At 38.4% G+C, this 23360-nt stretch overlaps 1 protein-coding gene across 7 annotated transcripts in view; it reads right to left on the bottom strand.

The window, feature by feature from the left end:
- Positions 1-23360, bottom strand: part of PTPRM (protein tyrosine phosphatase receptor type M) — a 901381-nt gene that overhangs the window by 518552 nt on the left and 359469 nt on the right. For all 7 annotated transcript variants that reach the window (XM_075533118.1, XM_075533119.1, XM_075533122.1 and 4 more), the window contains one exon: positions 19855-19970. In XM_075533118.1, the coding sequence (XP_075389233.1) occupies positions 19855-19970 (116 nt within the window). The remainder of the gene's footprint in view (positions 1-19854; positions 19971-23360) is intronic.

The raw sequence follows: 23360 nt of genomic DNA, 5'->3' as shown, positions 1-23360 counted from the left end.
CTTATATGAGACCCCAGAGAGGTCAAGCCCACCCAAGGGTGACCAAGGTTAGACCACCATCATGAATCTAGAATCCACCCTTGTCACATGTATACCTCTAGTTCCTACCCTCCCTATCATGTGTACAGCCCTAGCTCATCCCCTTCCTATAATATATATACCTATTGTACTGCCCATTCCTGAGACGTGTGGTTACCTGTAATCACGGCCCCCCCCCAAGGAGATATAACTCTGGGTTAGCAATTGATGGGGTCCTCCAGCCCCCTGCCTGGTCCTTGAGCCTCCTGCTGGTTCTACGCCCCACCTCACCTAGGCCCACGTTGTGTGCCAAGCTGGCCAGTAAGACCATGGCCATGCAGGAGGTGAGCATGCTACCATGAAATGTGTCCAACTCCATTATTTGACTCTCTCTTCTAGCTCTCATGCTCTCTATGACTATATATATACATTATGACTATATATATGTCAACTGTACAATTGTGCTTACTGAACCCATGATTAATGGTGGGGGCTCGCCCCGCCATCCTCAAATCAGACATGAAGGCAAACCAAATGCCCAAACACAAATAAGGAAGACAGAATTTAAAATGGAAGAGAAGATCCCATTTATTCATTTTCTTTAAAATGCTGACATTTATATCTTAATATTTTCATTTGTTGATGTTGAGAAAGGTTTCCAATTAGTAATTTTAGGTTCTACATTAGCTCAATTATCAAATAACAAGGATAAAGGGACAACCCATATCTAGCTTAATGGAGAAGAAATGAGGGGATGCCCTGTATCCTCAAAACAACTGCGCACACCTGTGTGTGTGAAGAGTCCACTGTGATCTCTTGCTCAAACTATAGAATTTTCTGAAACATTACAGCATTGTCTATCTTGTCCCATAAGAACACAAGTTCCACAAAGGCTGGAAGTTTGCCTAGTTTCTGGTTGTTTCTTTTCACTATTTTTTTATCATTTTATTTGGGGCTCGTACTACTCTTTTTTTTTCTTTCTTTTTTTTTAGTGAGAGAGTGAGTGAGTGTGAGAGAGTGAGAGGGTGAGTGAGAGAGTGAGTGAGTGACTGTGAGAAGGAGTGAGAGTGAGTGAGTGACTCAGAGAGAGTGAGTGAGTGAGTGAATGTGAGAATGAGTGAGTGAGAGTGAGAGAGTGAGTGAGTGGGTGAGTGATAGAGTGGGTGAGTGAATTAGTGAGTGAGTGAGAGTGAGTGAGTGTGAGAGAGAGTGAGTGAGTGAGACAGTGAGTGAGAGAGTGAATTAGTGAGTGAGTCAATTAGTGAGAGAGTGAGTGATTGAATTAGTGAGTGAGAGTGAGTGATTGAGTGAGTGAGTGAGTGAGTGGGGGCTCGTACTACTCTTATCACAACCCATACATATACCAACTGTGTCAAGCATGTGCGTACATTTGTTGCCATTACCATTCTCAAAACATTTGCTTTCTACTTGAGCCCTTGGTATCAGCTCATTTGTTTCCCCTCCCTCTCTGCTCCCTCCTCCCTCACGAACCCTTTATAAATTATAATTATTTTGTCATATCTTACACTCTCTGATGCCTCTAATCAACCACTTTTCTGTTGTCCATCGCAGAGGGAGGAGGATATATGTAGATCCTTGCAATCAGTTCCTCCTTTCCATCCCACCATTCTGGTATCTCTACTCTCTGCACTCGTCCTGGTCCTGAAGGGATCATCTGTCCTGGATTTCCTGTTTCCAGTACCTATCTGTACCAGTATACATCCTCTGATCTAGTCAGGTTTGTAAGGTAGAATTGGTATCATCATAGTTGGCGGGGGGGCGGGAGGAACTAGAGGAAAGTTGTATGTTTCATCATTGGTACATTGTACCCTAACTGGCTCATCTCCTCCCCATGAACATTATGTAAGGGGATGTCAAATTGCCTACAGATGGGCTTTGTGTCTCCACTCTGTACTCCCCTTATTCACAATGATCTGATTTTTATTCTGATGATACCTGATCCCTTTGACACCCTGTGATCATGTAGCCTCGTGTGCTTCCTCTATGTGGGCTTTGTTGCTTGAGCTAGATGGCCACTTATTTACCTTCTAGCCTTTAAGACCCCAGACACTATCTCTTTTGATAGCACCATCAGCTTTCTTCACCACTTTTGTTTAAGCACCCATTTGTCTTCAGCAATCCTATTGGAAGGTGAGCACACAATGGTATGGATTTTTGTTTTCTGATGCCTGAAACCTGATCCCTATGAGTGCTCATGATCATACAGGTGGTGTGCTTCTTCCACGTGGGGTTTGCTTCTTCTCAGCTAGATGGCTGCTTGTTTACCTTCAAGCCTTTCAGACTCCAGACAATATATCTTTTGATAGCTGGGCTCCATCAGCTTTTCTTATGACATTTGCTTATGCATCCACTTTGTCTTCAGCAATCATGTTGGGAAGGTGAGCATCATGTAATGCCAATTTAATAGAACAAAGTATTCTTATTCTTGCATTAAGAGCGTACTTGAGTGGAAGCCCAATGTCCATCTGCTACTTTAATACTAAACCTATACATATATGCACATATATCTATTTCTACATCCTTATATATAAATACATTTACATATGTACATGCCTTTATTTAGACCTTTATAAATGTCCTTTGCCTCCTAGTTTTTTCCTCTGTTTCATTTTACTTTCCTTTTGTCCCACTATAATGCTCAGCATTCATTTGGGTTTCAGTAATTCCTCTGTTACATCACCCTTGATCACATCCTACCAGGCCTCCTACACCCTTCTCACCACTAATTTGGATCACTTGTTGTTCCTTTATCCCTGGGGTTTTGTTAACACACTTCCTTTTCCCCCACCTCTTCACCTGGTTGTTTCTTGATGACAAAAATATGCCTGGGAAGCTTGCTGGAACTATTAAAAGGAACTTATGCCCTAAGTTTTTAAGATGTTCAGGTTCCCCTCCTCAGACCAGAAGTACTTTGGCAATTCCAGGGAATAGTGGTCAGTGCCCATTTCTATGAGGGCTAGAGGTGATCAACAGTTCAGCATCTCTATGCTACTACTGAGTACAGAGGCTTGTGAAGGAACTTTTCTCTTCATTCGGTTGCTGTGTGCCACCCAGTGATCCCGACTTACAACAGTCCTTTAGAACAAAGTAGAACTGCCCCAGGCTGCAATATGTACAGAAGTCGATGGTCAGTGCTGCTCTCATATAAACCTACTGGGGAATCCAACAGCTGACCTTTCCCTTAGCAGCTGAGCGCTGACCCACTGCAGCACCAGGGTTCTTTTGGTTATTCCTGTGAAACAAAAATGATGAAAGTGTATACTGGGCAGAAAGCAATTTGTCACCCAATTTATTTTCAATTTTCAGAGTTAGAAGAGGCAGTCCTGCCAAGAACTCTTAATAGTATTATAGAAGTGATAAATGACCAAGAATAGGCACTCAAGATTTTTCTCGAAAATATTAGAGTCCATTTTGAGAAGAATGCTAGAACACAATTGTTAGGAACAAAATGCTTTATTCTTGACGCGAAGCATGGTCCCTGAATGTGCAGGGTTGTTAAGTAAATTGCTGGTTCATCTTTTCTTAATAAAAGAGCTCTAATGAGATTGCCCAAGATGAAATGATCTTAGTGGGTTAAATACAGATCTTTATAAAAGCAACAGGATCTTTAAAAGAGCACATCTGAGAAAGAGGGACAAGGAATGGTTAGTTATTTAACTTAGACTCACAACCTTCTTTATTCAATAGACTAACTCAAAGACTTCTAAATGAGCAGTAATTTACTAGCAAAAAGGTACATATGAAATCTTTCAGAAACAATTACAATAATCAGAGCAATGATGGAAAGAAACTGAGACCTGGGAGGTCAGGAGCACTTGGAGTCAATCAATCTTAGGCATCTTGGGGTTGCTCTGCTCACACAAGCTTCAAGGGGTTATCATCCGTCCACCTGCCTCAGCCATCCTGACGGGGAGTAACCTGAACTTTGCTTTATCCAATAGAGGAAACAGTCTATGCTATCCCATTTTCAAACATGCCCAATTGCAAGATAATGACTGTAATTCTTACTACTATGCATCACTAACACTATCAGCAGGGCCTGGGGGAATTGTGGCTAATATATTATATAATATAAATCTAACTCCATAATGTTCTTAAAAACACATAGTATAAGCCACTATTAAGTAAACTCCTATAATGCTTTTAACACTAGTATGATGTTTTAATGCCTTTAAACTTGTAGGTATATGTCCCTTAAAATGTGAAGGTTTAAATACAGAATTTCTGAACTTAGAATTAGAAATATATATATATTTCTGTAATGCTGTTAAAACATTAACTATAAGACATCAGTGGGGAAGTAAAAAAATGACATCATACACAATTGATGTATGTATGGATTATGATAAGAGTTGTATGAGCCCCTAATAAAATGATTAAAAAAACAGAAATTAAAAAAAAGACATCAGAGACTTGTTCTAACCTTGAAAACGAGATAATATGAGTATACAACCCAAACAAACAACCAGTCAAATAAATATACTGCGATCAAGTCAAGGCTGACTCAGAGATCCCTTCCCCCATCACTACTGTGGGTTTATGAGATCATAGATGTTTACAGGATTAAGAAAGCCTAGTTTTTCTCCTCAGGGGATGCTGGTGGTTTCGAACTACCAAACATTTGGAACGTAGCCCAAATTGCAACCACTACGAATAAGTCATAAAACATGTTCTTAAATTGAGTTGTGCACTTTATGATAATGTACTCAGTGATAATGGAATGTAACATTACCCAAATCTTTGTAAGTTAACAAAACATAAATATATCACTAAACAACCCCTGTCATTTTTAACTAATTAACTTGGCCTTAAATCATGTTTAAAAATAATTAAATATAAATATGCCATACCACAATTCCCTTTTTAACAATAAAGCACAATGCAAAATAAACAAAACATAAATATGTCATACAATAATTGTTAAAATGGCAATAAAAATTTACACCAACATGGGAATATCAACCTACGGATTTCTGCTCATTTTCAGAGAAGATAGAAATAACAGGTCTCTCTCTGACTCTGGACAATGAAATGCCTGCAGAGGTACTGTTCTGTACACCAGCCTGCGACCACAGCTGTAAGAGTCTGATGGCAGTCAAGTCTCTCCCTCACCGCTTATTAAAGTGAAGAGCCTGAAGATTTGGATGATTACATCTAAAATAACATTAAATTGTCAATTCTGAGTTTCTAGTGTTACATGAATGTCTTAGAGTCTGACTTATATATCTTGCCAAAAGTAGCTTACAGTAAACTAAATGGCCAATCAGTGTACTGCTTCATTTGTTCATAAGACAAATTTCTCCAAGGCAACACCTCAACAAAACTGCTTTGCTGAACCAACATTTTTATTTTAAATATAAATGATAGACAGTACTGACCATTGCATTTCTAGACCATAGACAAACTAATTCAAATACTTATCAATTTGAAATATTAAGCTCATTGTCATAGACAACACATAAATAATATACATAGTATATGTTACAATTAGAAACACCATTGGAATGAGATGTTCTTCGCTTTAAAGTCAAATATCTAATTGTTGACCAGGTCAAGCTCAAAACTCACTGCTATGGAGTCAAACTGATTCTATTCAAATTTACAGTAATCCTACAGGAGCAAATAGAGCAGCAGCTTAAGGTTTCTAAGTCTGGAAATCTTTATGAAAGCAGAATGCCCCATTTTTGTTCTGGGGAAAATGGTTAGTTCAATGCTGACCAAAGCTTAACTCACTGTCCCAGTCAGTACTGATATTTCCAATAAGATTGAAGGTTTTGTTTGCACCTGACTCCCTTTCTCTTAAAACTTTAATTATGGTACTTTAATCTGAGAAAAATGATTTGTGATCATCCATTTGGGACATACAATTTATGACACAAAAGACCAGGCTCATCATGATTATAATTGACCAAAATATTTTTTCCCACTCAGTATCCCTTAAGATAAAAAAATCTTTCAGAAAGCACAGTTGAAAGAAGAAAATAATATCGATGAAAGAGGTTAAACACTCTGCAGTCCTGAATTTGAACTATCAGTATGAATTTCCCAAACAGAAAAGAGTGAAAACAAAAACAAAACAGCCACCATTAGCCAGTTGATTCCAACTCATGAGATCCCTATAGGGCAGGTACTGCCTTTGAATCTCCAAGGCTGTAAGTCTATACAGGGGCAGACAGCTTTATCTTTCCTCTGAGAAGTAACTGTTGTGTTTGAACCACAGAGCTTGCAATTAGCAGCACAACATGCAGCCTACTTAGGAAATGTTTTAGGATATGTTTTAAATGAGATACCAAGCATTTATGCCATCTTATTTTTAGAATTTATAAATGTGGGTAGCTAGATAGGTGTTATGGAAGAATCTTTTCTTTTAGAGTACTCTAGCTACTAAACAAAGAAAGGTTGATAGAACAGAAATACTGCCATTCTGAAACCACTACTGAATGAATAGAGGTGATCATATTCAAAGGCTAATAACATAGCAAAAATAGATCCAATCTATAAAATATGCAACTTGGGACAATATGTTAAATGATACTAAAATACGCAATTAGTAAAATTCAAAATGTGGGCAACTGTAGAACAAACCATTTTAACAAAAAACAAATGAGGGGAGGTGGTAGTGAGGGAGGAGTGTAAATGGATAACCTGAACACACAAAAAAATTAGAACAATCTTCATCCAATTGAAAAATACGGGCTTGAGTTCAATCTCAATTTAAAGAAACTAATAGAAGAAATAACAGTATGAGACAACTAAGAAATCTGGTAACTATCTACTACTCTTGAATTTCAATAGTGATTCTAATCTTTTAAAGGCTTTTACCTACTAGGACAGGAGTTGGCAACCACGGTCTATGGGTTAAATCAGACTAGCTTCTGTTTTTAAGCAACCTGAAAACTAAGAATGGTTTCAATTTTCATTTACTTGAAAAAATCAAAATAAGAATAATGTTTTTTTGAAAATGAAAATTAGAAGAAATTCTGATCTCAGTATTCATAAATATGTCTGATTTTCGCATTGCCATGGCAGAGGTCATTCATTAGAAGAAAGTGTGTCGGGCCTCAAAGTCTAAAATATCTCCACCTGACCCTATAGAGGAACATTTTTGCAAACCTCTGTTGTACAGAAACATACTAAAACATAAGTTCCATGATATAATGCCTGAGGCTGCTTCAAACAATCAGAGGGAATAGGGTCTTGGATCTTAAAGGCTTCTAGCCTGTGTGATCCAAAGACTATAAATAATAAAATCCAAATCTGAGAGAAGGAACTATATCAGCATTAAAGTCGTGAATACTCAGTTTGCAGAAGGCTATGGATGACAGTGGAAGCCCCAAACCCACGAGCAGGACCCCCACATGAACTACATCGCTGGTGGGTCCTCGCTGACCATCGTCGAAGGACGTGAATAGCCTATCTACCACGCAGGGAGCACTGCAAAGTCCGTTATGTAAAATGCACCTGAGTTAAAATGTACCATCCTGTCGTTTTATCACCCTTTGGACCAATTTTAAAGGTTTTAATATTTTATCCTTTCCCTTTGATTGAGGTTTTTCTATGTTGTGCCTAGCCATTGTTGTTAGGAAATTTGTCTGATTGTTCACTTGCTCTGCATTGTTTTGTATGATCCCATATTATTTTGTATGAGTTTCTGTACATGAAGTCCAGAAACGGGAGATCTGTGGAGGCAGTAACAAAACAGGGGCATGGCAGGGGAGCATACGGGAGAGTGGGAAGCTAACAACAGGTGTGAGAGGAAATGTTCTGAAATTGATAGTGGTGATGGTTCCAGGCATTTTTTTAAAATATGGTTGAATGACTGAATTATGTGATATTTGAAAAAAATCAGAGGGGCAGCAAGTTGAAACATAGAGAAGACAACTGGCCACGCAGTTTGAGTTGTTGAAGCTGGATAATGAGTACATTTAAATTCATTACTATTCACTTCAAGTATAGCTATCACTCATCTCTTAATGCAGCAGTTCTCAACCCGTGGATCCCAACCCCTTTGGGGGTTGAATGACCCTTTCACAGGGGTCACCTGATTCATAATAGTAGCAAAATGACAGTTATGAAGTAGCAGCAAAAACGATTTTATGGTTGGGTGGTCACTACAACAGGAAGGCAGAGAACCACTGTCGTCAAGGCTTGCATGGAGCTGTGATGCGGAATGGAGGAGAACTTCCAGAGTAAGATCAACCAGGGGAAAGGCCAGGCAATCTACTTGCAAGAATCGCAAGAGTCTGAGCCAAGTGTGCCTGGGTTCTGTACAAGCTGGGGGTGACCTGATGGTCGCTAGCAGGGACAACTACCTCTGTATATGTTCACAATGCCAATTACAAAAGTTTTTTTTAAAGATATCTGTAAGGAACCAACTAGAAAATGACTTTTGTACTTATAAAAGACTAACTTAACTATGATAAATTTCCTAGGAAAACTGCTAACTCTGTCACTGCCTAATAAATACTGCAATACTACATTGATCAAGAAAGCACTTCATCAACATGGCATTCATTTTCTGTTAAATAATCTGACCATTTATTTGTCAAAGGTCCCAGGTCAAAGGAAGAGGGAAAGCAGTTTGTCAAAGTGGAGCCACACTTAAGAGGTACCAGCTCTATCCTGCAACAACTACATATAGACCTAGCATCGTATAAACCTAGACATAGAAAAGACTAAAAGAACACGGTTGAGTTCATGCCGACTCATAGTGACTCTAGAGGACAAGGTAGAACTGCCTCTGCAGGTCCCAAGACTGTCAGTCGGTATGAGAATAGAAAGTCCTGTCTCACACCTGTGGAGCAACTGCAGTTCTTGCAGATTGCAGCCCAACAAGTAACTATTACACCACCAGGGCTCCTAGAGCACAGAAAATAGGCACTGCTTAAAAAAAAAAGAGGCAAAAAAAAAAAAAGAAAGAAGCAATTATTTGCTTCTTTGTCTTAAAAGCAAATAGAAGCTCCGTTAATTTGTCATTTCACTTTTGCTCTGAGTGGCCACCAGTTTTTATAACAGAGTTCAACATAATGTATTCTTCCAGAACAAGGCCCAATACCCTTTCCTTTGAATGGATGGAAGGAAGGGCTGACTTTTTTATAAGCAGAAGAGATGCAGGAGAGGATCGTGATCTGCTTTATAGTATTAAAGTTCATCTTCTCTTGGAATTCTTCAGGCTGCTGTCAGGCTCAGGCCACAGTGGCTGAAAGCTGCTTTTCCAACTTATGTGCTAGGAGTAGAGTCACAGTTCATACTCCATGGCATTTATAAGATCTTTAAGAAGCTGTAAAAAAATCAAGTGCTGCAAAAGTCAAATTTCTTTCCATCCCAGGAAGAGACCAGCTTAAAAGTTCCAGTCTCTTTTAAGCACATACATAATACATAATTCTAAGTAAGCAGATTAAAGGAAAAAACAACTTCTAAGACTTCCAGGGAAAAGAAATATATAAGTGATCTAGACAAAGCTTTTTCCATATCCCACCCACCCACCCTTGTGAAAAGAAGAGAACAAGGAAACACTAGAGATCTCAGCACTGTCCCAACTTCCCAGGCAACTCGTTCCACGACATGGATTCTCAAACCTCACTCAGAATAGTTGTGGAATGAGGGTGCTCTCTCCCTGCCTTCTGTAAAGGTGAAACGGAGGTACAGGGAGACCGACAGCCATAACTGACAGGACAAGGGAGAGCAGAACCAGCTATAGCTTTATTAGTGGGGGAGCTCCCAGAAGCGGTTCCGTGACCTAGGCCAACAGGTCAGGGAAGTCATGCTCAGCATCTGGGGGCGCTGGTTTTCAAAGGGGGTGGTGCAGAATGTATGGCGATTGTGGCAATTAGTATATGGGGTCTGGATCCTCGGAGAATTGCTGGTAGACTCCTTGTGACTTTCTTTGAACCCTGAACATGTTTCATTGGTTATCTTATCTGGCGCCATCTGCTGCTGACCTTTGGGATGTGCAGGGAAGCACATGCAAGGCTGGGACCTGCTTCAGCTTAGTCCAAACAGGGCTGCCTAGTTCAAACCCCGCCCAAACACCTTCTAATAGCTTAATCTTGGACACATGGAAGCAAAGACACAAAGGAACCTCTTGAAGAATGAGAACAGCAAGAGAGTGAGTGCCTTCCCAGGATTCATGTTCTTGGGTCGGAAGCTGGTGGCCTTTCTCTCCTGCCCCTAGGAGGGAATCAGTTTTCAGAACAAAATCTTAAATCCCAGAGGAGAAAGCTTCCCTCTGCTACTCAACCTTATGCTGTGTTCCAGGTAAGTGCCAGCTCCTTACATATTTGTCGATTTAGCCAGGTCACACCATATAACACTAAGTGGTCTTGGTTATTTAATCAATCGATCTTACAATCTCCCTGGACATGTAATACTATTTCATCACTCCAAAATAAATCTTAATTTTTAAGTTAAGGTAACTCAAACTCATCTTAAACTGTACCGTGCTCTATAAGATTTTTAGTGGTTTATGTCTGAATATTCAATATCATGTCTATTTAACTGACTAAAACAATAATGGAATTGATTTTAACCATTAACCATTTTAAAGCACAAATGGTTCCTATAGCAACAGAAGATAGTCCTCTTTGTGCATCCATGATATTTTCTATGAAGTTAAGTGATGTTAAATGTATGCCTTAATACACATGGTATAAAATATCCAGGGTGAGCTTATGAAAGAAATATGAATTTTACTTTTTTACAGAAATGTATTCTTCTTCCAAATAGTTTTGTGGCTTAATAGATAATAACAAGCTTGTAAAAATCATCAAGGAAGGTTGATCAAACTAAAAATACAAAAGTCAAGGCAACAATCCACTCACATGAATACCATTTTCATTTTAAAATCTGATAAAGGCCATCTCTTACATTACTATATAATATTTATGCATCCATGAGCATGTGTATGGCCCTTTCTCTCGTTATATAAAAGGCATTATGGCATAATTCCGAAACAGGTAGAGTCAGAAGGCCTGCATGCAAATCCCAGCGCTACTTGCTCCAAGCAAAGACCCACAGGAAGAGAAGTTAAACGTCCTAAGCCTAAGATTCTTTGTCTAGAAATAAGTTAAGTAATAATGTCCTTGTGCAATCCATGGAGTAAATGTCAGAATAAAACCCGCAGGGTACCTAGCACATAACATTATTCAACAAACGTATTTGTAAACATTGTTTAGAACAGATATGTTTATGACAGTAATATAAATATTGTAAGTATAATGTATGCTTTGGTCATTCATGAGCCAAATTCTGTATTAGGCCAGGGTCACTGCTTTCCTGAGAATCATTTTGGGTATAAAACTCCTCGTGCTTTTGCTTCTCTCAGAAATGATGTGAACGTATCTGAGCTCAGAAATATGAGAAATATATTAGCTAATGGAAAATACTTTTTCACATGTAGGTAGTTTGTACGCATCTAAGCAGAAATAAATATAAAACTCTCAAAAGGAAACACACACACAAACACATATTCGTATATTTATCTGAAGGTCAACAGAAACCCTGTTGGTCTAGTGGTAATGAGTTGAACTGCTAACTTCAAAGGCAGCAGTTCAAATTCACCAGCTGCTGTAAAGAAGAAAGACTCTCATAAAGAGTTACAACCTCAGAAACGCACAGGGGGAAGTTCTACCCTGTCCTCTAAGGCCTCTGAGTGAGCATTGACTCAACAGCAGTGAATTTTAGTTTGGATCTTTGTGTCAACAGCTAAAAAAAAATTTTTAATACCAAGTGAGTATTTTTAAGACATCAATTCTCCCAAAATAAAAGCTCATGTTGAATTACAGTAAGAGGATTTAATTTATGTCATCTATCACTAAGACAGGTCTGCTATCATAGTGAGAACGCAAGATGTACTCTCCTTAGTCCAAAACCAAACCAAACTCACTGCCATTGAGTCGACGCTGACTCATAGCAACCCCTTATGGGCTTCTGAGAATGTAACTGTTTATAGGAGTAGAGAGCCTAGTTTTGCTCCCAACGCCTAATATTTAATGACTACATGACGAAGACTCCTTAATAGAAGTATATTTATATCATCTCTAAATGAAGTAAGGTTCTATGGTGAGAAATTATTAAAAATAAGAAATAATTAAAGAAAAAGATTACAGCACAGAGAATGAAATATGCTAGGATAGAAATAAGAGCATATGTATTGACTACATTGGCAACTAGAGTAAAATTACTCTCATTTAGATTTGTTTTTATTTATCAGCTCTTGCAAGTCTACCTTCACTGCATATTCTAAACAGAGAAGAGCAACTGCCACAGTGTACGCATCCTTACTCTCATCAAAGACCATCCTCCTGGAGAAGAATTTGAAGCATCACAAAAAGACAGAGCCATTTCCTATGTTCCCCCTTTCTTGCAGCATCTGTGAGTCTAAGAGGTTCTTCAGGAGAAGATGCATGGGATGGATGTTCAGACAGGAAAACTAAGTGCAGGTACTTACTAAATATTTTAAAACAGCAGGCGTACTTCTGGGTACTTTGTTGCATCAGTTTTTTAATGAGATGTCATAATAAACCATACTTTCTCCTTTTTTTCTCTCTGAATTGATCCACATCATATCTCTTTAAATGCTATTCTATGCCTTATTCCTAATAAATTCAATTATATTATATTACAATGAGCTCTAAGGAGCCATGGTGGTATCATGGGCTATGCCTGAGCTCCTACGGATAAAGATAGCAGTTTGAATGCAGCTGCCACTCCATGGGGGAGCGATGAGGCTATTAACTCTTATAAAGATGTACAACCTTGGAAACCCACAAGTGCAGCTCTATTCTGTCCTATAGGGTTTGCATGATCAACTCAATGGCAGTGAGTTTGAATTTGGATGGTATACTCTAGAGTTAACATAGATATTTTATACTACATTCTGAAAATATTTTGTTAAAATAATATTATTCAAAATACAAGGCCACTGACTAGCTCAGTAGAAAAGTGGCAAAATTCACTAACATGGGAGGGTAGAAAAATTCAAGCTTTGGGGGACACTGAATGAAGGTGATAGTTGCACAAGAATAAAATTAATATGACCGAATTTGTACATATTTGAAATGTGGAAAGCAAAAGAAAGGAGAGGCAGATACTGTTATACACACATTACTGCAACAATGGGGAATCTACCATTGATGCTTGGAAGGGCACACAAGCTGAACAAGAGAGAGAAGAAATTGGAGTGTGCCCACAAATATATAGAGGGTGTACAGAGACTATTTGTATATGTATATTTACTCTTCCTACAAAAATATCCATGACTGTGGTGGAGGATACAGAGATCAATGTTATGAAAACTTCTTGGACTTAACCACAGACTTTGAAGGGCTTGGGGGTCAGGATCAGAGTGCTAGGTTAACTGACATTCCATGGTTCACAAACACAATGTTCTACATGGTACCTCCGTGAATAGCAACTGGGGTATTAGAAGCTTGTGACCAGCCATCTAAGGTCCAACTACTGATCTCTCCCTATCCGGAGGAAAGAAGAGTTATGAACACGATAAGGCACATAGCGTAATTCGTTTAATGAACCATGCAAACACCAGTCTCCGCCTCTCTGAGACCAGACAACCTAGATGATGCTTGGCTCCTACTACTAACTTATCTGAAAAGGACTTCATTCGAAGGCCCAGGATAGAATGGGAGAAACATGTGGAACCGATTTCAAACTCATGAAAGACATCAGGTTTATTGGTTAGAGAGAGACTAAGATTCTGTAACTCAACAACAACAAATATATTTATACTTTAAAATTACTTTTATTCTTCCAGTTAGATGACTTCTAGATATTCAGGCAACCCTGACCCACTATAACAAAGACAGAAAAGACAAACTGAAGCAGATGCAGATGGCATCCCAGAAGCCTGAGCTTCAGAGGAAAAGATGAAAAAGCAGGTAAAACACTGACTAGGAGAAGAAGTCAAAGTAAAAAGAAGGAGAGAAAAAAAAGGAATGGTGACTTTTAACTGACCTTAGTCAACTTACTTTTGCAAGTAGCCTCTGATCAAGTCAGCCATGTGTGATAAAAAATCTGTCTTGGAAGAAGGACAGTGTATGTTGACTATTAATGGTAAAGTGAAACGAAACAATGAATGATAAATAAAAAAGACAAGGTTGTACTATTTTCTAGCTTTGCTTTTCCTAACAACCCTAAACCTTAACTCAAGGTTGAAGCCTCTCACCATAGTTGTTCAATCTGTATGGTGAACAAATCATCAGAGATCCTGGATTATATGAAGAAGTATGTGGCCATAGGATTGAAGGAAGTTATATTAATATCTTGCATTATGAAAATGACATGGCTTTTCTTGCTGAACATGAGGAGAAATTGAAGAACTTGCCGATGAACATCAAGGACTGTAGCCTTCAGTATGAATTATAACTAAATCCAAGGAAGACCAAAATCATTGCAACCAGACAATAAGTCATACCATGATAAATGGAGAAAAGATGGACATTGTCAAGGAATTTTTCTTAATTGGATCAACAATCAATGCTCATGGAAGCATCAGTCATCATATCAAGAGACATAAGATAATCTGTAGCACAAGACCTCTTTAGAGTATTGAAGAACACAGATGTTACTTTGGGCACTAAACTTGGCTTGACCCTAATTTTGGTATTCTACATTGCATCCTATGCATGTGAAAGTTGGACAACGAATAAGGAAGACCATAGGAGAATGGATGCATCTGAACGGTAGTGTGGGAGAAGAATATTGAAAGTACCATGGACTGCTGAAAGGACAAACTGATCTGTGTTGGAAGAAATAAGCCCAGAGTCCTCTTTAGAGGTAAATACAGCAAGACTCCATCTTATGTAAACTGTACATACTGTCAGGAGAGACCAGTACCAGGGGAAGCATATCATGTTTGGAAAAGTGGAAGGGCAGCAGAAACAAGGACGGACCTCAACAAGATGGGTTGACACAGGAGCTGCATCAATGGGCACAGGCATAAGAACAATTGTGAGGATGGTGCAGGGACGTGCAATGTTTTATTCTATTGTGTATAAGGTCCCTATGGGTTAGAGCTGAATCGATGGCACCTAGCAACAATAACTACAAACTCTTCAACTATTAAAAACTGTTTTGCTCCCAAGTAGGTTGCAAATCATAGCAGTCTCACCGGTATGTTAGAGTAAAGCTATGATCCTTAAGGAGTATCAAAGGCTGATTTCTCCAGAGCAGATCATCATGCCTTGTCCCAAGAATCCTTAGTGGACGTAAACCACCAACCCTTTGGTGAGCAGCAAGGTCATTCAGAATTTGCTTGACATGGGGAATTCCTCCCATCTATATAATAGATGTAATACCAAAGAGTATTGCCCTGGAAATATAGTTTGTACAAAATGCTTGTGGTACAAAAAGTAACATAAGTTCCTGTGAATGATTATGCTCAAAAACATTGATCCTCCAAATAAAAGGTCTATTATTAATATAAAGTCTTGGCTTCCTATTAGAAAATTCAAATTACATAAAAATCTAAATATATACTTTCCTCACTCTTATTTTCTACCTGGATCTCAAAAATGGATAATTTTGGCATGGAAAAAAGCAACTTGAAAGTACTATAGCATTAGAGAATGAATGAAGAAATTCCATATTCATACTTCTGGGTAAGAGAGACCTAGATAATTTTAGTATAAGCTAGATATAATCCAGTTCCACCATTACAAGTTTTCTCCTTCACACACCTCTTCTAGACCAAAGGCCATTTAAGAGGGTACAAATAGTTCTGTGAAATCAGTATCTAATGGAAATCTTCACTGTCTACATACAGGTAAATAAAAATAATCTTTCAGAGTAAAGGAACAAGTTTTGTTTCTATGCCATTAATAAAATGAATCTCCTCAAAAGATGTCTGTCTATGCAGAGGGAATTACTTACTGAATGGTAAAGCCATCCTAAATAACCCCAATTCACAAAGCATGCACTGCTCTAATTCCTGAACAGCCATGCCTCATTGAGCAATTCAAAGAGACTAGAGTTCCCTCTGGATCATCATCTTCACGACACACTCTGGGGAGCAAGAGGGCAATGTGTACAGTCGTTCCTGGCAAGAATGACAAGACCTGTCAGTCTAAGAAGTAAAAGCACAAATGTGTCAATCGTGAACTCAGTTTAGCAACGTTATTCATCTGCTCATTGATAAAGATCAAATACTCCGATACAGATTACACCTCAATATAATTAAAACAAAAATCTTCACAACAAAACAAAAAGTTTCACCAATGAAAATGCGACATTACAACAAACAAAGAAATGTTGATGTTTTGAATAACAGGAAATATTTAAAGACTTCAATTTATTTGACTCCATGTTAACACACAGAGAGGCAGCTGTCATGAAATCAAGCAACAGGTTGTACTGGGGGAATCTGCTGCAATTATTCTATAAAATGTCAAAGTGCAAAGATGTCACCTTGAAGACAAAGGTGGGCCTAACACAATGCATAGTAATGTCAATTGCATCATGTGCACCTGAAAGGTGGACAATAAATAAAATTACTGAAAAAGCGATGACTTTGTCTTATCATGTTGGTGAAGATTATTCAATATTTCATGGACTTCCAGAAGAAGGAACAAATCTGACTTGGAAGAAGTATAGCAAGAATGCTCCTTAGAAGATGGGGTGATTTTATCTCATCTACTCTGAATATTTTACCAGGAGGGGCCTCTCCTTATAAAAGAACATCATAGTTTGTAAAGCAGAAGGTCTGTAAAACAGAGAAAATTCTCTTGTGATTAATTGACACCGTGACCGCAACAAAGGCTTCAACCATATGAGAGAGGGGGGATAGTAAAGCACCAAGCAGTGTTTGGCTCTGTTGCACATGGGGTCTCATGCTGTAAATCAAAACCGAGTAGACTGTGCCTAATAATAAAAACACGTTCAGTTTAATAGAACAACAAGTTTTTTTAAATGAATGAAAAGAGACCAAGTACTTATGAAATAAATGACATTGTGTTATGCAAATCTGCGAAAGAACTCAAGGATAGAGGAGTAACAGATCTATTCAAACTGTGGAGTTACAGAAGAATATTAAAAATACCAGGAGAAAAACAAGCATAGTATTCTTAGAATAAAATACAACCAGAAGCAAGGATTATGAGACTATGGTTCACTTACTTTGGACATATCTCTGGAACAGTCATTGCTAAAGCAAGGGCACAATATTTACAAACTAGAAAGTCAATATAAATGAAGTAAGACCTAATGGGATGGAATGATACAATCACCACAATGAATTCAAATATGCTAATGATATTGAAGCTTGAACAGTTTGTTCTGCTATTTGTAAAGTTACCAAGAGTCAAAGCTAACTCCATGGCAAGGAATACCAACACTAGAAGTTCAACCTGGCAGCCATATGAGACTACAGAATACAGGCCCAAGTCATACTTTCTATCTTCCTCTTTCTTTTCTAACATGGAACATATGCTGTACTCTGATTCACAGCATTAATTTTAACTCCTGGGGGTACACTTAAATCACCTGGAGACTAATAAAATGTTCGCCTCATCCCACACCAATTAAATCGAATCTGGGAGTATGGACTAGATATATTTATAAAATGTCCTAGGTGGCTCGACAGTGGAATCAGAGTGGAGAGTCTTCTTTTAAACCTTTATATCAAAATAGTAATTAGCTTTCTTCCTACATAATAATTTTCTATAAAGCAAAGTCTTTCTTTGTAATAGTAAAGAGTCAAAATGCTCTAGCTCCAAGGAAGTGCTGAATGTTAAGCAAGTACCTGCCTATTTGGAGACGTGTACAGAGACAAAACAAATGAACTTTCAGCTCAAGTTGCCTTGAGTTGGGGGATATCTAACATGACTCCTCAAGTTGCCTCAAGTTGGGGGATATCTAACATGACTCCATTTGACCTAACAATAGAGACTTTACATTGTATACTTTCAAGTTATAGTAACGCAAATATCTGTAGCAAAAATTTTTCTCTGAAAAAATAAGATTTCTAGAGTTAAAAGAATATGAAAATAAAAATATTTTTATAAGGTAGCTATTGCTTTGTAAAAATGCTGTGAAATGACAGGATGGTCATAATTCATCATAGGTAGCCAATGCTCAATCTACTATCAATCTCTGAATGGGAAAAAAAATCAGTCCTTTAGATCAAGAATGTAAAACAACTGCAAAGTGGGATAAAAAGAGAAAATAAAGTCAGACCCTAAGGACTGTGGGACAGCTTAATGTTTAAACCCCACAAATCATTCTTAAACTGGGGCTTCACATGCAGAGGGATTGTTGAATATCTAGTAGGTCTACTACAGGGTCATTATGAGTCAGAATTGACTTGATGACAGGAAGAATGCGTATTTCCCAGGAAGAAATACCAAACTGGGTAGTTATTTTAAAACTAAATCTTAGAAGCTCTAAGGAAAGAAAGACACGAGAGAACACTAATCAAAATGAACAATGAGCAGCTTGCAGATTAATGCTTACGAGGACAAAACAAAACAAAAACTGGGGAAATAAGACAAGAAGTGGGAGAAACAAATGAATCATAAAGCATATGGAAGTGCTGGAATTCTAGCTGGAAATGAGAAAGGGCTGCAAACTTAACTCTACTGTTTGCATCACAGAATTAGTGCAGTCAAATCTACAAAACTCATTTCTAGGAAAAATATACATGTAATATGTGTGATGTTCTTTGTGTTCGTCTGGGTAGACTAGAGAAACAAATCCAGGGAGACTCATATGTGTATAAGAAAGAGGTTTATATACAAGAGCAATTGAATATTGAGAAAACATTCCAGCCCAGTAGAGATCAAGTTCATAAGTATGATTATTAGCCTATATGTGAGATACCAAACTATAAAGCCCTCTTCTGACTCAAGAAACACACACAATGACACCAAATGTGGGAAGATGACAGGCTAGTGGGTGGGAAGTCTTGTGGATCCAGTGGTGGTGTAAGCATCTCAATGCAGGCAGAGGTCTCCATGTGGCTTCTCCAGCACCCAGGTTGCATCAGGGTAGGCCTCTGTGGCTTCTCCTCTCAAGTCCCAAATTGACACCAGATTATGTAAGTACCATAGCATATCAAAAGATTACCAAACAACTCATACAAGTTATTGTAAATGCTTACATTAAAAGTACACTACAGTGCTTAAAAATAAAAGATAAGTGTGATTATAAAGCATACTAAGACTTAAAACAGTTCTAAAACAATACAACAACAAGTAAACTAGCTGCAATGCAGTTAATTCTGACTCATGATAACCCACATATATGAGAGCAGAACTGAACTCCATAGGAATTTCAATGCCTAGTATATAGGAAATAATAGCCAGGTCTTCTTCTAAGGTTCCTCTGGTGGGTCTTAAACCTCTAACCTTTTGGTTAGCAACCAAGAATGTTAGCCATTTTCACTACTCATGAAACACATGTCTTGGTTTATTGACCTATAAATTCAAATTACAAAATATACTGTAAGTTTATTGTTCATTTTTTATTGTGCTCAAGGAGAAGATTAAAGAATATTATGTTTGTATTTTAACATATTGCTGTAAATATAATTTGATAACTAGATTGTTAATACAAGCTGGATACCCGGAAACAATGGAAAACCCCAAAATATTTAATTAAGATCTGTGAACAAATACAATTACCTTAAGTAAAACTCTTAGTGTTTTGACCATGTGTTAATGAAGGAAAGGGCCCTAGAAAACTACCTAATGGCATCAGTCTTTAAAAAGTAGCCTGAGAGTGAATCTATTTCTCCAGTCTCCCACCAAAGGTGCCTGTGTTCTCACTGTGAATTTCAGGGAATCCAGACAGGAGTTACTATACCTGCAACCATAGCCTGTCTCCAGCCACAGTCCTGCCAATGGCACTGCACTGGAAGGTGGCAAACTGGCCAGCATTCACTTCCACATTCTGAATCCGTAGAAAATGAGGAGTTCTGGCTGCATAAAGAAAAACATCAGCAATTAAAAATAGAGATCTGATGCACATATATCTTTTTAAAGCTAACTGCAGTTTAATAACTTTTCATCTTGTTCACCTTTTAATAAAATGATGTTTTTGACTATAAGAGTGTTAAAAGATCTTACTGTATTTATAATGATATCATGGAAGGTTCTGGCATGATTTGCAAAGTAATACAAAAGGGAAGCATTCTGGGGTAGAACTAAATAGAAGATATTCCATTGCTCCTGCTGTGTAAATTATCATAGCTCAGCAGTCTTCTTGTAACAGCAGACTGGATTAATAAAGATTATTCTAAAGCCTAATAGATGTTTTAAACAAAAACATATTCGTTATTTAGACTAGCCACAGGTTAAAAACAGTAAGAAGTGATGCTTGCTGTCCAGGAGCCTTTCGAACCCAGTACAAAAGCATACACTACACATTGGTATGCAATATTGTGAATATTTTCTAGCTACAAAAAGGTTATCCCTATAGACAAGCTGTGGATTTAAGCTGATATTAGGCATAGCAGTTTGGGCAGATTTCTATTACTATTTCAATTAGTAAGATTAAGGCTAACTGTTAAAAAGCACTAAGTTGAATCATAGGCATTGCCTATACTGGGGCAATTGGTTAAATAAAGGGAAATTCTATTTGACTGAAGCACTACAATCAAGTTCTGCCTCATATTGAAAGTATGTACACAGGAATTAGAATGATAGATCAGGATTTGCATTTCAGTTAACAATTTTACTTTTAAGAAGAATATTATTTTAATACAATGAAAGAGTGAAAGTACTCTGAATGGCAGTGATGGGTCAGGATGATAAAGGAAAAGTACAGAATGATAGTAATTAAGAGAGAGTGAGGAATATGGACAAAACCTAGAATAAATTTTTGCTGATCTGGACATTATACAAAAACACTAGCTTGTTTGTCAACTAGCAGGAATAATACACTGAACAGAACATTAGGAGGCTTGGAAATGGGCTGGATGTTGTTAGGTGAATTCAGTGGGGTCCGGCTCGCACTGTCCTCATGCACAACAGAACAAAACACTGTACTGTCCTGCATCATCCTCACAATTGTTCCTATGCCTGAGCCCATTGATGCAGCCACTGTGTCAGTCCATGTCCTTGTGAGCCTCCCCATTTTTGCTGCCCTTCATTCATTTCAGCAAACATGATGTCCTTCCCCAGGGACTAGTCTCCTGACAATTTATTCATTCTGACGATACTTCTTCCAACAAGGACAACATAATTGATTTGTCCTTTTAGCAGTTCACACTATAGTCTCCCTTATTTGATATCCAAAATACAACATGCATATGATGCAATGGAGAATACCATGGCTTGGGTCAGGCACAGCTTAGTCCTCAAATTAACATCCTTGCTCTTTAATACCCCCAAGAGGTCTTGTGCAGCTGATTTACCTAATGCAATAGGTCTTTTGATCTCTTGACTGCTGCTTCCATGAATATTGATTATGGATCTGTTAGGTTGCTTAGCCTAGGGAATTGGGAAGTCCATTTACGCATGCCCAGGAGAGCCAGCATAGGACAAAGCTGTCCGATGGGTGTTACACCTGGAGCAGCCCACCTGGGCCAGATGACTGCAATTCAGCCAATGGGATCGACCTGGGGTCGTTCACCACGCCTCCCCCAGGAACCCTTGAAAAGGCAGGGACCGGAAGGAAGAGGGGCTTTGCTTGCTTGTGTGGTCTGGTCGTCTTCATGGGAGGGGAGAGATCCTTGCGTGTCTCAGAGCAGTCTGCCAGGCCGCATGGTCAAAGGAATCCTATGGGTGCCGCGTAAAACCTGATGCTTCTTTGAACTTTCATTAAATTCACTTGGATCACGAGCCTGGCTTCGGCATGAAATCTTTCTCATGTGGAGCCAAGGACCGAGGCTGAAATCTAGTCCCGGAGAGAGAGACCTTACAGATCCAAGTGAAAAAAACACCTTGATCACTTCAATCTTTTCTCAATTTATCATGATGTGACCTATTGATCCAGTGTGAGGATCTTGGTATTCCTTACACTGTGTTGAAATTCAAACTGAAGGCCATAATTCTGGATGTTCATCTTCAAGCGCTTCAGTTCCTCCTCACTTTCAGCAAGCAGGGTGGTGTCTTCAGAATGCAAGTTGTTAACAAACTTTCTTCCAATCCTGATGTTCCATTCTTCTGTAGAGTGAACACCTTCTCCGATGATTTGTTCAGCATACAGATGGAACAAATATGATGAGAGGATACAGTCCTGATGCATGTCTTTCCTGCATTGTCAAAGCCTAACCCAAGGAAGGAGAACATTGTTGGAGACACTGCTGGAGAATGGCCCCTCGGGTCTGGGGGCTGAGGAAGAGACCATTTGTTGGGGGGGGGGGGAAGACCGTAGTGACATGCGTGGGATAATGCCTAGGGGAGTGGAGCCTTTAGCACCTCCATTTGTTAATGGGGCACTACTCCAGCCAAAGAGAAACCGCTGCAAAACATCTTCTAATGATCAGAACCTGGAATGTGTGAAGTATGCATTTAGAAAACTTGGAAGTGGTCAAAATAGAAATGGAATGCAGGAAGAACGATATCCAAGGAATTAATGAGCTGAAATGGACTGATATTAGCCATTCTGAATTAGAAAATCATAAGATTCAATATGCCAGAAATAACAAAATCAAGACAAATGGTGTGGTATTCATTGTCAGAAAGAGTCTTGCTAAATCCGTCCTGATGTAATAGGATTATATCTATCATCCTTCAAGGAAATTCAATCAATACAACTATTATTCAAATTAATACACAAACTACAAAAACTAGTGATGAAGAAATTGAAGAATTCTACCAACAATTTAAGCTGGAAATTGATCAAACATACAATCAGAATTCATTGGTAGTTATTGGAAACTGGAAAGCAAAATACAATTAAAATGAAATCCTTAACAATGTTATTATTTTCTTTATTAATCATGACATTATTTATTGGTCCAGTTGTGAGGATTTTCATCTTGTTTGTATTGCAGTATCATCAGTAATAAAGGCTCCAGTCACTGATTTTCATCAGGAAGTGCTTTAATTCCTCTTCACTTTCAGCAAGCAAGGCTGTATCGTCTGCATTTCTTTGGCAATCACTGAGTTGTTTTCTAATCCTTGTGCCAAGTCCTTCTCCATATAGTCCAGCTTCTCAGACTATTTATTCAGCATTAAGATTTCATCAGGATGGTGAGTGGCTACAACTCTGACATCTTTACTGATTGTAAGTGGTGGAAAACAGAAGGATTTCTCCCAAACTGTCTCCCCCAAATATATGCCAAACTTAGCTGTTTGTGAATGACTATACACTTAGAGGTCATCAGGAATAGATCAGGGGTCATTCTCCCTAAGGGTTATCAG

Source organism: Tenrec ecaudatus, chromosome 15 (assembly GCF_050624435.1).
Source record: "Tenrec ecaudatus isolate mTenEca1 chromosome 15, mTenEca1.hap1, whole genome shotgun sequence".
Taxonomy (NCBI): Eukaryota; Metazoa; Chordata; class Mammalia; order Afrosoricida; family Tenrecidae; genus Tenrec; species Tenrec ecaudatus.
This window is presented reverse-complemented; position numbering and strand designations above follow the sequence as displayed.